This window comes from Gopherus evgoodei, chromosome 1, assembly GCF_007399415.2.
Source record: "Gopherus evgoodei ecotype Sinaloan lineage chromosome 1, rGopEvg1_v1.p, whole genome shotgun sequence".
NCBI classification, from domain to species: domain Eukaryota; kingdom Metazoa; phylum Chordata; order Testudines; family Testudinidae; genus Gopherus; species Gopherus evgoodei.
Window position 1 is genome coordinate 106,299,098 of NC_044322.1, and position 16,926 is coordinate 106,316,023.

Below are 16,926 nucleotides of genomic sequence, written 5' to 3' on the forward strand. Positions count from 1 at the left end.
TTTTCCAGGAAACAGACAGATAGTGTGTCTAGGTGAGTAAAAGGATTCTGTAAATTTGGTTCAGTGTGCCTAATCTGTAATTTTATGTCTAGAAATAATTTTGTAGACATCCCTGTTTATTAGTGATTTATAATTAGATTGTTACAAATTTGTCATTTTATGTTTACCTTTGTCTTTGGATTTAAAAATAAATCCACTTTCCTCAGAGAAACATGACAGTTTATCTTCCCGCAGATGTTATCTTTCTTTCCCTATACCACTGCAGAGTATTTCAACTAAGATGTTATCTATTATATTTTATGCCACAGAAATAGAGGTCTTCTGATGTAATATTTGCCTTCAGAATCAACACTGCTAACAGAATATATTGACTTCCTAGAAATTATACAGTGAAATTAGCTAAACTCTCTGATAAAGTCATTGCTGCATTTCAAAGACAAACAATATTGACAAAAATATGAGCCTTTAATAATATTATGGATGAAGAAAAAAATAAAGAATTGATCTTGAATATATTCCTATTTATTATAGTTTTAGCAATATTCTAGTTCTTTGTTGTTTGAACTTAATTTGTATTATACTATTCCTTGTCCTGTATGATGATCTGCTATACAGTGAGTATAAGAAATGTACATAAACATAGAGTGTATTCCAAAGGTAAAAGACAGCGAGCATTATTCCTTTCTATCATATAGTCTCTCCTTGTAATTTCATTACTACATTATGGATCCAGTTGAGGCAGTCCTTTTATAAGGAAAAAGGGGAAATTGCATTTGATATAAACGCTTTGATATGATTAATGTGAGTATATATAATTTAGAAGTCAAATATCAATAGATCCAACTAGTTGAAGAGGACTAAATGTAAAATTTTCTAAAGCGCCTTCTTATTTTCAAAAGTGACTTAGGCACATAGAAGCCTAAATCCCATTGACTTTCAGTGAAACTTAGGCTCCTAAGACCAGATTTACAAAGGTATTTAACCAGCTAAAGATGCAGATGGGTACCTAGTAGGATTTCCAAATTTGCTTAAGTGAATTAAATGCCAACTCCCGTTGATTTTCAGTAAGTGTTAGGGCAGGTATTCACTAACTGCCGGATTGGCAGGTAGAAATCTATCTATCAGGGATCAATTTATTGCATCTTGTCTAGATGCGGATAAATTGATCCCTGAATGCTCTTCCATCAACACTTATACTCTAGCTCACGAGAAGCAGAAACCGAGCCGACGGGGGAATGGCAGCAGATACACGTATCTTAGGTCGACCCCTGCCCCCCACCCCCAAGTATAGATCAGGGCTTAGGCTCCTCACACACACACACACACACACACACACACTCTTAAGTCACTTTTGAAAATGGGATTTAGGCTCTTAAATCACTTTGAGGTTTTTGAAATTTTTATACCCTGTGCCTAAAATAACAGACACACAGAAACAAATGCAAAGACCTGTTAGCATAGATTGTGTTGATTCTAATTTTGGGGGACATCTTGTTACTGCTTCTAATGATGGCACTGGACACACCCTTTTTAACTGGAGCTACTGGTCAGCCCCTTGGATCCTGCTTTGAATAGAGAGTAGTGGTGGTCTTACTGAGTCTAGTTCCCCTTAAATATATGATTACTGTTACGTTAATTATAGTAGTATCTGCAACAAAAGGGAAACAGATCCATTATCCTGTTAATTTACACAGTCTGTCATGAGTAAAGAGCAACCTCTAGAACAGGGGTCAGCAACCTTTCAGAAGTGCTGTGCCGAGTCTTCATTTATTCACTCTAATTTAAGATTTTGTGTGCCAGTAAAATATTAACATTTTTAGAAGGTCTCTTTCTATAAATCTGTCACTAAAGTATTGTTGTATGTAAAGTAAATAAGGTTTTAAAAATGTTTAATAAGCTTCATTTAAAATTAAATAAAAATACAGAGCCCCCCAGACGGTGGCCAGGACCTGGGCAGCATGAGTGCCACTGAAAATCAGCTCGCGTGCCGCCTTCGGCACCCGTATCATAGGTTGTCTACCCCTGCTCTGAAACTGCTGCTTGTTATGCTAAATATTATGATTTTACTGTTACCTCAGCTTTCCATTCCTCAGTCCCACATCCTACTGCATGTTTCTCTATTTCGTCCACACATTAGGTCTTGTCATAATCCTAGATTGTGAGTTCTTTGGGCAGTGACTGCCTTTTTATTTATTTTAGCACAGGTCTCTGGTAGGAGCCATCTTTCAAAGCTCTCAATAGTTTTGCTCTTTGGATATCAAGTTTCAGATCAAGAACAAGAGCAATCTTGGACAGTTCAGTTGGTTCTTTACATAGTTTAGGCCTTTGATCTCTGGCCTCCTGTAACAGGCCCTTTTTCAGGGACCAAGGCTTCAGAAGCTGGGTTTGGCATAACTGTTGTTGGGAAATTTTGCATTAAGCATCACCCAAGGATTTTCCAGGAAAACAATTCAGCCAGGACCATGGAAACACTTATTGTCTAAAAAGTCCATGCATTTCTGGCACATTTCAATATAATAGTCTTTTCAGGATTGCATGCTTCCCAGGTCTCACATCTGTCACAACTCTCACTTGTTGTGTCAGGTCAGATTAATTTTCTTTGTCTCAGATATAGTGTCTTTATCTGACTTCTGTGAAGTGCCTAGCATACATCTGGATGCTACAAAATATCATACCATTTTTACAGCATATGTTTATTTTACACTATTTAAGTCATATATCTGTAAGCTACAGTAACCAAATAGGAGTCCAGAATATAGCAAAACATCCAAAATAATCATCACCCAACTCTGAAGTTTAGACAGACCTGTAACACAGAATCCTAAACTTTATTTGGTGTTGCTTAGTGCCCCTAGTCAGTTCAATTTAAGCATATTTTGACATAAGTACATTTAAAAACAATCACTGATGACTGACAACCTGGGATAATTGAATGCTATTGGACTTGGATTAGAATAACTAACAATGCATAAATGCAAAACTTAATGGGCTGTTCATCTGAAATAGTTTATGCGTTGTCTTGTTTAATACTATCTCGTGCTGTGTGTGTCCTGTTCCTTTCACTGGGTATGTGACTCTTCTCACCTGTATCTTATCTGTGCATTAATTTTCTTTTTTCCCCAGCTAGTGAAAATATAGTCATCAGTCAGTTGTTCCAGTCTAAACTGACACAGACAGGATCCCTTGTCCCTCCATATCATTCTCTTCAAATTAGAGGATCCAAAGCAGCCTTGCTCAATAAGAAAGCATCAGTAGCCTACACAAGAGGAGAGGCAAAGAAATATATGGAGCTCAGTAAGGTAGGAGTTTGGCACCTTTTTTTCATCCTTGAAGAACCCTAGAGTAAAACCTTTCCTCATTAACTATAATCTGGGTATTTCAGAAAGCTCCATAAATTCCAGGCAACATTCTAAATTTTACTTGTTGAAATAATCAGACACACCATTCTGATTGCAAAGCAACTGAGGAAACTATACAATATTATTGTTGATTGAAGGATCTCTGAAATCTACTGTTTTCCCTGGACAAGATAGAAGTGAGTTCAATATTACAGCCAACAAAATTATTATGTGGAACACTGTATGCTTCATCTATGTAGCTGTCATAATGAATGTAAAATAATTTAAGGAACAGTAAACTTAGAGGGATAAATTTATCTTCCTTAATCTGTTGGTATTCATTACTTGAGAGGTTTATGGTTTACAAGAATAATTGTATGTTCATGCATATATGTGGTATATTGGTTAAACTCTCATTCTCTGCCTGATTGTTTATACCATAAAAATTAAAGATCACCAGAACAGTAGACAATGTTAAGGTATGGTTGGAGTTGGCAGGAGAACTGTAGTGTAGGCCTTTGTATATATCAATATAAATCTATTGAGCTGAAATTAAAATCCCTCAGTATCTGAATTGGTCTTCACTTTCATTACCTGATTTCAGCCAAAAGTAAAAACAAAAAAGGAAACCACAACAATTGGGAGACTATCCAGAACAATCCATTGTTCAATTGCAACATTATCCCTTGCAGAACAACATTTTGTCTTCCTCACTGAATCAAAAGATTTTGTAAAGTTATTACTATTTTATAGTAGTGAAAATCAATGAAAACAAATTATGTGGAAGGGTTTAGTGGACCTAAAAACTTGGAGTATTACCTTTAAATAGAAGTCACATAATTGCTAAATCTGAGTTTGAAGCTATCATGGAATATTACCTCTTTCTAGAAAAGCAGTAAAGGTGTTCCCCGAACAGAGCAGATGTATCACTAGGCCTGTTGAGTTGTACAGTTTTGTCTTTTGACATACAGCTGTAAGAATCAGTTCCAGCCACAGGATTACAGAGTTTGCTCTCACATCTATTTGTGGGATGATCTATGCAGATATCACTAATGAATACTAATGGGAGTTTTTCCTATAAATGCCCCAGGAAATTAGTATGACATCAGTTTACTCCCACTCTGAGTAAAGTCAATAGCAATATGGCTATTGACTTCAGTGGTGCTAGTTTGAACCCTAGACCCTTAAAAATGGGTTTATGAGACCTTAATCTCCTCCTTTTTTCCAACACACAGCCTACAGAAGCTATCCAGAGAAAGTATCAATTAGCTAATTAATGTATCCGTTAACTCCTATGCCTAGTTATTCTAAATAATAATTAATTATCTGTCTCCTTACAAACAAAATGACCCCATTTTGAAAGCCATAAGCACAACACCTTTCTTAAGTTTATCATGGGGGTGAGGGTAGGGGGCTTAGAAAGCAGAAGAGACCACACAGGAGGAAGGAAGAAGGAATGCTCATAAGGTTTTATTAACTGGAGAGGAGTGATTTCCTCATGTGTTTGGGAGGGCTTTGGCACCTGTTTGAGACTTGTCTCATTACAGAAGGCAGTGGGAAGAGATGAGCTAGGAGGTGTCCATTTGTGGAGATGGATAGGGCTGGGAGATGTAATTCAGATAGTGATGGTTTGAAGTGCCCATGTCACTGACTGGCAGAAGAAAATAAGGGTGGGTTGTGGTTTGGGAGGGGAGAAGAGGTAGTAGTTAGTGATATTTTTAGGTAGGTGATGTCTTTAGAGGTGGGTTGGTTGTGATTCCCATTCCCCTGCTGCTTCCCACTTCCTCTCTACTTTAAAGCTCATTTCAGCCTTAACTGTTTCATGGGCTTAGGTAATTTCCAGAGTTTCTAAACACGCCCACTCACCTGCGTATGTGTGTGTGCTCACAGGCAACATTTCCTCATTGATTTGGAGCATAATACCAAAAAATGAGCTTAGGCACATTTGTGAAAGTCATGTGCTCCTTTGCAGCACTATCTGTGGTGGTGGTGATGGGTGTAATACACCAGTCCAGTACACAATTGGACCTGAAATCAAGTCATAATTCTGGAATGCACAGTAGGTCATGGTAGACCTGATGTCTGGTCATCCTCCTCCCAGTGAGGCTACAAACAAATTATACTCCAGACTGTGAAACTCCTACAGGCTGTGTGGCCTCCTGGCACAGAAGAGACAAATAAGGCCAGAATAGGAAGTTATTATTCATACTCTCACAACTCTCATGTGCTGACATCACCTCTTCTCCTTCCAACCCCTTGGTAGCTTCCTGATGCAGACTTTTTTGGCCTTGCTCTACACCAGGGGCCGGCAACCTCTGGCATGTGGCTTGCCAGGGTAAGCACTCTGGCGGGCCAGGCCAGTTTGTTTACCTGCCGCATCCACAGGTTCAGAGGATCGTGGCTCCCATTGGCCGCGGTTCGCCGTCCCAGGCCAATGGGGGTGGTGGGAAGCCACGGCCAGCACATCCCTCAGCCGTGCCGCTTCCCGCAGCCCCCATTGGCCTGGGATGGTGAAGCACAGCCAGGGGGAGCCGCAATTGGCTGAACCTGCCAAGGCGGCAGGTAAACAAACTGGCCTGGCCCATCAGGGCACTTACCCTGGTGAGCCACGTGCCAGAGGTTACTGACCCCTGCTCTACATACTGATCTTTCCCTTGCATGGATCAGCCTTACAGCAGCTTTTATAAACTGGAAGACTAAATATAAAGTATTTGACTAGCTAAAGCTTTTTTACCACTGACTCTTTATTATGACTTTTCTGGATCATTTTAACTGTTAGTCTGCAAATAGAATCATAGAAATACAGGCTGGAATGGGCCTCAAGAGGTCATCAAGTCCAGGCCCCTGCACTGAGGCAGGACCAAGTAAACCTAGGTTGTTCATATGCAAGAAACCCCATGGTAGGCATATTTGGGATAAATACACGAATTACAAGATTATTGGGATTTAAAACTTTAAAATATTGTGGAAGTAAAAACATATTGTAGGTTTCTCCTTCTAACAGTAATTCTGGAGCTAGACACCCACTCTTTCTCTTGTAGATCTGACAGAAGTACAAGATTTCAAATATAAAACATTCTTGTCAAAGCCAAATTTGGTGTCTGTGAAGAGCTGAAAGGAGATTTAGAGTGTATATGGAGAATTAAGACACGATTTGATACAACCCTTATTTCTGAATCCAAAGAAGAAAATGTTCAAGTTTAGGATAGTTTTGATTAAACTCATGCTCTGTTCCTACCTCCCTGTTCTCCAGTAGCCCTAACCCCAGAGGGAGGAAGCAAAGCTGGGGGTGTAAAACAACAGACTGGGAGTTAAGCAACCAGAATTTTGTTCCTGGGTTTGCTACTGAATCAGTGAGTTAATTTGAGCTAGTCACTTAATTTGTGTGTGTGCCACACTTTCCCTTATCTGTAAAATTGAGATGACACCTGCATAAAATTAATTACCTACATTTCTAAACCATTTTAGGATCTATGGATGAAAAACATTACAAAAGTGTAAAGGGCTCTGCAGACCTACAGTCTGTGTGAGGATGGAGATGAATTCTTTTTTTTCAAATCTTGTTCCACTCGGTGTGAGATTTAAAAGAGTAAACAGCTGCAGAGTCCAGCACGGTGATTAAGTTGTGGGCCAATGCAATTCTTCTATAAACAGGATTTGACCTGGATGTGATTAGATGAGTATGTACGCATGCATTTTGGTACAACTGGGTAGTATGGAAGTTGGCTTGAACATACCAGCTCTGAGACAAAGAGAGTTATGGGCCAAGTGGATTAGAAAAATGGAACTGAAAGAGGGTCAAAGGGCAAAAGATTGTCACAGATATGTAAAAGTATCCATGGATGTGAATAGTATCTTAATTTCTATATTCTTGGTGAAATCTTAGGAAAAGTCTACAAGTAAAATGCTTCAGCTGTGTTGCTGTAGCACATCAGTGAAGATGCTGCTATGCTAACAGGAGAGCTTCTCCTATCAGCATAGTTAATGCACCTCCACAAGAAGCAGTATCTATGTCAATGGAAGAAACCCTCCATAGCACTGTCTACATGGGGGGTTAGGTCAGCATAACTGTGTCGTTCAGGGGTGTGGATTTTTCACAATCCAGAGCAACATAGTCATACTGATGTAAATTTGTAGTGTAGACCTGGCATTAGACCAGGGCTTCCCAAACTTGGTTCATGGATTGTTCACGGTAAGGCCATGACGGGCCGTGAGACACTTTGTTTACCTGAGCGTCCGCAGGTTCACCCACTCTAAGCTCCCAGTGGTTGCGGTTTGCTGTTCCCAGCCAATGGGAGCTGTGGGAAGTGGTGGCCCAGCATCCGACAAAGTGAGTATTCACCCACGAAAGCTCATGCTCCAAAACGTCTGTTAGTCTATAAGGTGCCACAGGATTCTTTGCTGCTTTTACAGATCCAGACTAACACGGCTACCCTTCTGATACTTGACAGGTAAACAAAGCGTCTCACGGCTCCCCAGGGGCTTAACCTGAATAAGCTGTGAACCAGGTTTGGGAACCCCTGCATTAGAATCTAGTTGTCTGCCAGCCCTAATTTAGAAACCTCAGCAGAAGAAGCCAGCTTCTTGTGGCTCTTCTTCAGATAATTCATCTTTACAGTATTCTATCAAAGATACAAAGTGGACACTATTAAAAGGTTTTGTTTTCCATGTTTACTCGTAGATATTATTGGTCCTGGTGGTACAGGAAATACCTGCTCATACTAATCATATTTTATATGATTTTTAAAAAAGAAATGTTTTAACTGCATTTACCTGTAACAGGAGAAAAACGTAAATCATTCATTAATATCGGGGCTTCTTCATTCATAATTCACCATTATCCCTGGGAATTGCTGAATCTCACAACCATTCAAAACCCATCTAATGATGAAGGGGATCTTTGCAGAAAGAAATATTATGATATGCAATCTGTATATTATGCTCAATCTACAAGCTCTGATGCCATAACAAAAATTTTACTTTGCCTCATTCTGAGAAGGAATGATTTTACATATGCACATATACGTATCTTCAGTGTAACAGTACATTTACATGCTGTCTTCAAATGGAATTTTGCACATACAATCTTACATGTCCATTTTTTAAATCAAAACTTTATTAATAGCCTTGGTTGTGCAGATTTCTGTGGGGATCTAACTATTCTCCTGGCTATTTTTAAAAATCTAGCCTCAAGTGATTTTTTTGCTATATGACATGATTCAAACACAGCTTTATATTTGTTTCTATTAGTGAACTGCCTTACCAAGGAAAATTATAATACTTGGCCTGTATTGGAATAACAATATTCTGTGTACACTTTTCTCATCCACAGTTGTTGAAAAAGAAGGGAACTTCCACATTTCTTCAGAGACTGGAACGAGGGGGCCCACTCACTATGGCCACACAGCTCAGGGTTAGTAAATGTTTGCTAGACAAAGATTTATGTGAGAATTTTAAGCACAGAATGAAACTGTACAGATTACAAGGACAAGCAGAAGTATGATTTGCCTGAGTTACCAATTTGTGCATTCAGGTCAAGCTCTTTAAGAAAATGATGTGAAATACATTCTTTTAAAAAGGTAGATATATCTTATGTTATGCAACTCTTTCACTTCTGACAAATGACTGTTTGAAAATCTGTTGGGTTTTATTTCTCTCCACAGAAATCACTCTCAGATATTATTGGGAAGCTTCAGAACTGCACACCTCATTCTGTTCATTGTATCAAACCCAATAACTCTAAGCTTCCAGACTCTTTTGATAATTTTTACGTGTCTGCTCAGCTGCAGTATATTGGTGTCCTAGAAATGGTGAAAATCATACGGCATGGTTATCCAGTACGCCTCTCTTTCACTGACTTCTTGTCAAGGTAAATTCTTTTGAGTTTGATAAAAGCTTTTTATTACCTACAGCACAGTGCCTTCTGTCATATCGTGTAAGTGTTTACACTGTTATTTTGTTGATGAGCCTTTCAGATGTTCTTTAGAGAAAAATTACTTGAGCTGGCATAGAGCATAGTTCTTTAAATTGAAGGAATAATGCACATGATGCATAAATAAATCTTATTTATGAACTATTTCTTGATTGATCAAATGTGTAAATGATTGAACTTTAGTAGCATCAATATATACCGTAAAATATTAGCATAATATCGCCATGTAATTTTTGTTTTAAATTGGTTTAGAACAGGAAATGGTCATATTACTTTCATCATCATTTTCTAGTTTGTTATTGGGCTCTTGTGAGATCTAGTATTCATATCTCAAGTGCTGGTTTATTTTGGTGCTTAGTCTGGTGAGGGGTTACAAGTGTTTATACCATAAATCCACATTTCACTGCTGCTATCAGGAAAAAAAGGGAATATTTGAAAAGGTGTGGCAAAGGGGAGGAAAGCAGAAATATACCATCACTTTGGGGGCCAAACCATCACTTTTCTTCTTCCCTTTTAATCACTGCTTTTTGTATGTTTCTGTTATATTTTCACAAACATCTTTAAATACTGCAACAAAATTAAACTGAATGTAGTCCGATCAAAAGAAATACAAGAAAAGAAATTTGACATCTTTTCATATATTTAGGTGTATTATTTTTTACTCAGAGAAGGGAGTACACTTAAAATACTTATTTTGAAATGATTATTTTGATTACAGTAACTGCTAGTTTGGTGATACTCTGCAAGCTCATCAAATAGGAGAAAAACAGCCCAACACTACTCTCCTGCAGAAAGGTGCTGCCTGCTAACCTCAGTGCTACCAACCTGATGTGGGGGACTGCGGGGAGGGAGCTCCTACTCTCAATTGAGTGCATGGAGTGCATGTCACAGGACCATGCTTAATCCTCTGCATGCTTTGCTCTGTCACCATCTGGCCAATTGTATTTAGATTTTATATTTTGGAAATTGAAGGAGGAACATAAGCTCCTTAGATCAGACCTTGGTCTTCATTTACCTTGCTAAGGTGTTGTGACGAAGTGGTAATGTTCTTAATGTTTTCTCTGAATACTATGTGGGTGCCTCAGTTTCCCCTATGCAGTTCTTAAGTATCTAGGAGGTGTGATAAGGGTGTGTGATTGTTGCAGAGCCCTAAAGGGCCAGTGTGATGGTGACTGCACAGAGAATGGCCGACACCCTGTCTCCTGGCAACTGATGGCCTGGGCCCCTCCCCTGCAAAAGTACCAACTTTAGGTGTTGGAGAACAAAGAGATCAGGTGGCCTCCTGGCCTGGGAAAGAGAGAAAGGCCAGAGGAGGGGATGGAGGGGGTTTCAGTTTGGAGCTGGCTGGGGAAATGGAGGGAGGCCCAGATGGGGTTCTGGCCATCCTGGCCCCAAACGGACCTGACTTAGGGATCCTGTTCTCTGTACCTACAAGCTCTGGTTTGGACTGTGTTTCTGTCATCTAATAAACCTTCTGTTTTACTAGCTGGCTGAGATTTATGTCTGACTGCAGAACTGGGGTGCAGGGCCCACTGGCTTCCCCAGGAGCTCCACCTGTATGGACTCGCTGTGGGAAGCGCACGGTGTGAGAAGGGGATGCTGAATGCTCTGAGGTCAGACCCAGGAAGGTTGAAGCTATGTAAGCTTCTTGCCGTGGAGACAGTATGCTCACAAAGAGGAGGTATGTTCCCCCAGAGTCCTGACTTGCTTTGTATGGAGTAGTTCCAGAGCATTACCCGGTGACTCCGAGACAAGTGTCATGTGTATTTGTCATCATTTGCTGTAGTGCCAAATCACCACTATAACATCCTCAGTATCCATGGTTAAGGCTGTGATTTAGTCATGGAGGCCATGGAAGTCACGGATTCCGTGACTTCCAAAGACCTCTGTGACTTCAGCAGTGCCGGCTGGGAGCTGCAGGGTCCCCTGCCGCTTGTGGAGGCAGGAAGCTGGAGGGTATCCCTGCAGCACCTGACCACTGTGGATGGCAGGGGGAGCCCCACAGCTCCCCAACACCGCTCCTGGCCACCACAGGTCACAGGGGGGATTGGCTGCTCCCAGTTGCTGTGGGCAGCAGGTGGAACCCGGAGACAAAGGGAATCCCTGCTGCTCCCAGCCACCACTGGTGGCAAGGGGAATCCCACTGCTCCTGGCCGCTGCGGTGGGTACGGTGAATCCCCAGAGCTCCCGACCACGGCAGGTGGCAGGGAGGATTCCCACTGCTCCCAGCCACTGTGGGTGGCAAGAGGGACCCCAGCCACTCCCAGCCACTGTGGAGGGCAGGGGGAATCCCCAGAGCTCCCGACCATGGCAGGTGGCAGGGGGGATCCTTGGAACTCCAAGCTGCTGCAGGTGGCAGGGGGGACCCTGGCAGCTCCCAGCAACAGCGGGAGGCAGGGAAGATCCCCAGAGCTCTGGGCCTCCACAAGAGGCAGAGGACAGCCCTGCAGCTTGGAGCTACCAACAAAGGGGGAGCTCCCAGTCCCTCCCACCCCACTACCCCCAGGCTATCCATTTTGTCACAGGTATTTTTAGTAAAAGTCAGGGATAGGTCACAGGCTTCCATGATATTTTCATTATTGCCAATGATCTGTCTGTGACTTTTACTAAAAATATCTATGACAAAAACTTATCCATGAGGAAATACTTACTTCTCCATTTCTACGGGATTCTTTGTTCTGGCTATTTTGCTACTTAGCCTGGGACAGGTAGCTCTATGATTTTGGTCCCTCTGGGCAACAATAGTGGATTGGGGTGCAATCTGGGATGGTGTTAGACCTTCAGGACTAGCTCCAGAGCATGCTCATTCTTCTGTGAAAGGTTTTTTACTGCGGTGCCATTGGATCACAGTGTTGAGAAGGTGTCTGGGCCTCTGTCTGCATCTGGCCTCAGCTTCATCTGCAATGGATTTAAAGGCACATATATCAGATCACAAATGGGTGTTCTCCTTCATGTTGTAGGAAGTAAACATCAACTTGTAATATCTAATTAGGGCACTCTTAATCCAAAATAAATATCCACATACAGCCTTGCACTTAAATAACTGAAGTTGTGAATTACAACCAATTGGTTCCAGTTTCTGTGCAGAGAAGCCCAGTATGTCTGCAGCTGTTAAGGAACCAGGCTGAGAATCTTTGGGGGAAGTCTTCTGTTCTAAATTGGGGTGCAGTGTAAGCATCCCATGTAAGAGAAGGATAATGAGCTGGAAGAGGCCTTAAGAAATGCTGGAGATTTTTTATTTGCCACCCCACAAAGTGACAGAAACAAGGTTGTAATGATTGGTAGAGAGGCCCATAAGCAAACATTTTAACTGGACACTTTAAACTCAAGAAGTTCTGTCATTCTCAGAAGCCCAAGGGATGAGAGATTAACACATCCCCTACCTTCACTCTCAAAGAGTGCGTGCAGTGACTCTTTGATTGGCTGAGTTGTAATGAATGTAGTTGTGTATTCAACAGCAATTGTTACCAAATTGAGGGGGTTTCTTTCCTCCAAGGCTGAATCTGCTATCTCTACAGTGTTCCCAGTCTTTGCCAGTCCAAGGAGCAAAGGATAATTGTAGTAGATCTCAAAGCACTTTACAAAAATAGTAATTGAGGACAGGATCCCAACTTGATGGTATATCACACTGCTGCTAGAGCCCTTGTTCAGTCCCATTTGTGGGGTGGGGGGGATTGTTTTTTATGTGGTTTTTTTTATTATTTTTCTCTATTAATTTAACCTGGGTGATATGGCCAGGATAAATAATTGGTTAAATGGTAAGTTTAAAAAGTGAATGCTTTTCTAAGGGCAAATAAATTGATTGATTGTTTGAAGTAGTAGCCTTTGTGGAAAAGGAATGGTGTAACAGGACAAATGGGTATCATATTAGCAAGAAGGTACTGTTCCATTTTTCTGGGCTGCATTTAGATTAATTTGTTTTATTGTTTATTAACTATGAATAAATATAAGTAGTCTCCAATGTATGCGATGAGTCATTTTGTAATATTTTGGGGGGGCTGAAGAAAGGAAATTGTTAAGAAAAGTTTACGATATACAGGAATGTTGCTTCCTGAGCAATGATACTTTAATGATTAGCTGTAATACTATTATTTTTTTGGCTTAATCACTTCAGCTTCTGGAATATAGAATTAAAAGTTAACAGTTGCTCAATAAACTAGTCAATCACCAAGGATCGCTGACCTGGACTGAAATCTTCTGGAAGTTCTGGTTAAGTGGAAGTAGTGCCAGTTACTGTCAATGAATATGTAATAAATACTACAAATAGGTACTATTAAATGCTGTGAAAATAGCACGGGTATAACTGTCAAATGATAAATATGATTACTGTGGGATTTGCCAACTCTTGCTGCAGTAGTTCTGCTGAACTTGCCTGCAGTGTTGGCTCAATTTCTAAAGCTTATCAAGCAGCATACAGTAAAACAAAAGTGCCTACCATTTATTTAGAACTTTTGAAAAATTATATCCACATCTGATGAAGTGAGTATTCACCCACGAAAGTTCATGCTCCAAAACGTCTGTTAGTCTAAAGCTGCCACAGGATTCTTTGCTGCTTTTATATCCACAACTTCTGCTTTAACCTCTTAAGAATTTGCACATCTTGGGCACATCTCAAAAAAGATATACTGGCATTAGAAAACGTTCAGAGCAGGGTAACTAAAATGATTAGGAGTTTGGAATGGTTCCCATATGAGGAGAGATTAAAGAGGCTAGGACTTTTCAGTTTGGAAAAGAGGAGACTAAGGGGGAATATGATAGAGGTATATAAAATCATGAGTGATGTGGAGAAAATGAATAAGGAAAAGTTAAAGAACTAGGGGTCACCAAATGAAATTAATGGGCAGCAGGTTTAAAACAAATAAAAAGAAGTTCTTCTCCACACAGCACACAGTCCACTTGTGGAACTCCTTGCCTGAGGAGGTTGTGAAGGCTAGGACTATAACAAGGTTTAAAAGAGAACTGGATACATTCATGGAGGTTAAATCCAGTAATGGCTATTAGCCAGGCTGGTTAAGGAATGGTGTCCCTAACCTCTGTTTGTCAGAGGGTGGAGATGGACGTCAGGAGAGAGATCACTTGATCATTACCTGTTAGGTTCACTCCCTCTGGGGCACCTGGCATTGGCCACTGTCGGTAGACAGGATACTGGGCTGGATGGACCTTTGGTCTGACCCAGTATGGCCATTCTTATGTTCTTAGATTTTGAAATCCGAACCTCCCTTTTTATGCCTGCACTTTGCTTACACAATCAATGTCATACAGACATCAGAGTACTTGATTTGTAAGCAAAAATCTGATATGTGGAAGAAATCGATAATCTTTTCACTAATGTATTTTTCTGCTGGAAAGAAAACAAATAGCAACAGAAGTGAAAAAGAGACTGTGTTCACACAGACCTCCCAAACCATTATACTTTCTAGTTTTTGTGTTAACAATCACAATGTACCATACAACCTATGGACAGATGATGTCCAACCAGACTTTCACTGGGAATTGAGTAACAGGCTTGATGTTTGTTGGTGTCATATGCAACTGCATAACATGCATAATATCCAAGAACCACTAGTGTAGAATCACAGGGACAAAAAGCTTTGAGGCACTGAAAGAGTCCAGTCATGTTAGCAGCACTTCCTCAGCCCTAAACTCTCTGTATCAATTAATGAAATGGAAGCTGGCTGAGCTTCATGTCATTCACCTCACTTGGTGCTCAAGGCAAACCTGTAAAAGCCATTTAGGGTATAAATGTTTTAAAATAGTGATAATGTTCAAGGACCCATCCAAAGTAATGAGACATTCTTATGTTTCTTTCTCACTTTGGCAGAAGCATAGAGCTGTTAAAGTATGTTCGAGTAGGATGAGGCAGTAACGTGTTTCTGTTTTCTTGTTCATTATTTGAAACAAGTTTATTATGGCCCCATCTTTCCCAAATTATTTTCTAAAATGACATTTTGCATCTTGGATTAGAAACTAACAAAATTAAGGCTAAAAGAGAACCTCCCTGCCCCAGGTACAAATTTTATGGAACACTTTTGTAGCCTAATACAACCCTAGAGGAGCACCTCCTTGTGGGCATTTGCCAGGTTTTTTTTACTGGACCCAAACTTTGAGTCTCATGTGTTCTTGACTTGCTGGGCCTGGGCAGAGATTAGGTACTGTCTCTGGCTCTGGGCCTCACACACTCCATGTCCAGGCCCAATGTCTGACAGCCCTCTTGGCAGTAGGCACCTCACAGTCTAGGCCCTGAATCTAGTCACAGTTCCCTCAAGCCTCCCCAGCAGGAGCTGCATGATGAGACAGTTCCACTGAGACTGTAGAATCTATAGTTTACTGTTCCCCTCCATGGAACTACATGACAGCCTAGGCAAGTAAAGGAATTTCCAATCATACATCCACTTTGCTCACAGAGAAAAAAGAGATATGCAAATCTATAGAAGAACACCAAGCACACAAACTATAAAAATCATAGATATGTAGGACTGGAAGGGACCTTGATAGGTCATCTAGTCCAGTCCCTGAGGCAGGAATAAGTCCTATCTAGACTACCCCGAGAGATGTTTGCCTCACTTATTTCTAAAAACCTCCAATGACAGAGATTCCACAACCATTCTAGGTAATTCTGTGCTTAATTACCCTGAGAGTTAGAAAGTTTTTTCCTAATGTCTAATCTAAATCTCCTTTGCTGCAATTTAAGTCCATTATTGCTAATCCTGTCCTCAGTGATTAAGGACAACAATTTATCACCCTCCTCTTTATAACCATGTTTTATGTGCTTGGAGACTGTTATCGTGTCCTCCCCTCAGTCTTCTCATCTCCAGACTAAACAAACCCAGGTTTTTTTCAATCTTTCCTCACTGGTCATATTTTCCAGACCTTTAATAATTTTTGTTGCTCTTCCCTGGACTTTCTCCAGTTTGTCCACATCTTTCCTAAAGTGCGGTGCCCAGAACTGGACACAATACTACAGTTGACACCTTATCTGTGCTGAGTAGAGCGGAATAATTACATCTTGTGTCTTGCTTACAACACCCCTACCAATACATTCCAGAACAATGTTTGCTTTTTCTTTGCAACAATATTATATTGTTGACTTATATTAGTTTGTGATCCACTATTACTCCCAGGTCCTTTTCTGTAGTATTCCATCCTAGGCAGTCATTTCTATTTTTGTATTTCTGCAATTGATTATTGCTTCCTAAGTGTAGTACTTTGCATTTGTCCTTCTTGAATTTCATCCTGCTTATTTCAGACCATTTCTTCAGTTTGTCAAGTTCATTTTGAATTCTAATCCCGGACAACAAAGTGCTTGCAACCCCTCCTAGCTTGGTATTATCCGCAGACTTTACAAGTGTTCTCTGAATGCCATTATCCAAGTCATGATATTGAATAGAACTGGATCCAAGGCAGATGCCTGCAGGACCCCACTCACTGTGCCCTTCCAGCCTGATGTGAGCCATTGATAACTACTCTCTGAGTATAGTTTTCCTAACAGTTATGCACCTACCTTGTAGATTAGTCTAGGCTATATTTCCTTACTTTGTTTATGACAAGGTCATGTGAGACAGTATCAAATGCCTTACTGAAGTCAATGTATATCACATCTATTGCTTTCCCTCAACCCCCATTCACAATGCTTGTTGCCCCATCAAAGGAGGATAT

The 16,926-nt window shown here is 40.6% G+C and overlaps 1 protein-coding gene across 3 annotated transcripts in view; it reads left to right on the top strand.

The window, feature by feature from the left end:
• The window catches only part of MYO16 (myosin XVI), a 623,763-nt gene that overhangs the window by 494,845 nt on the left and 111,992 nt on the right, over nt 1-16,926 (top strand). For all 3 annotated transcript variants that reach the window (XM_030568459.1, XM_030568449.1, XM_030568467.1), the window contains exons 25-27: nt 3,124-3,299; nt 8,671-8,751; nt 9,002-9,207. In XM_030568459.1, the coding sequence (XP_030424319.1) occupies nt 3,124-3,299; nt 8,671-8,751; nt 9,002-9,207 (463 nt within the window). The remainder of the gene's footprint in view (nt 1-3,123; nt 3,300-8,670; nt 8,752-9,001; nt 9,208-16,926) is intronic.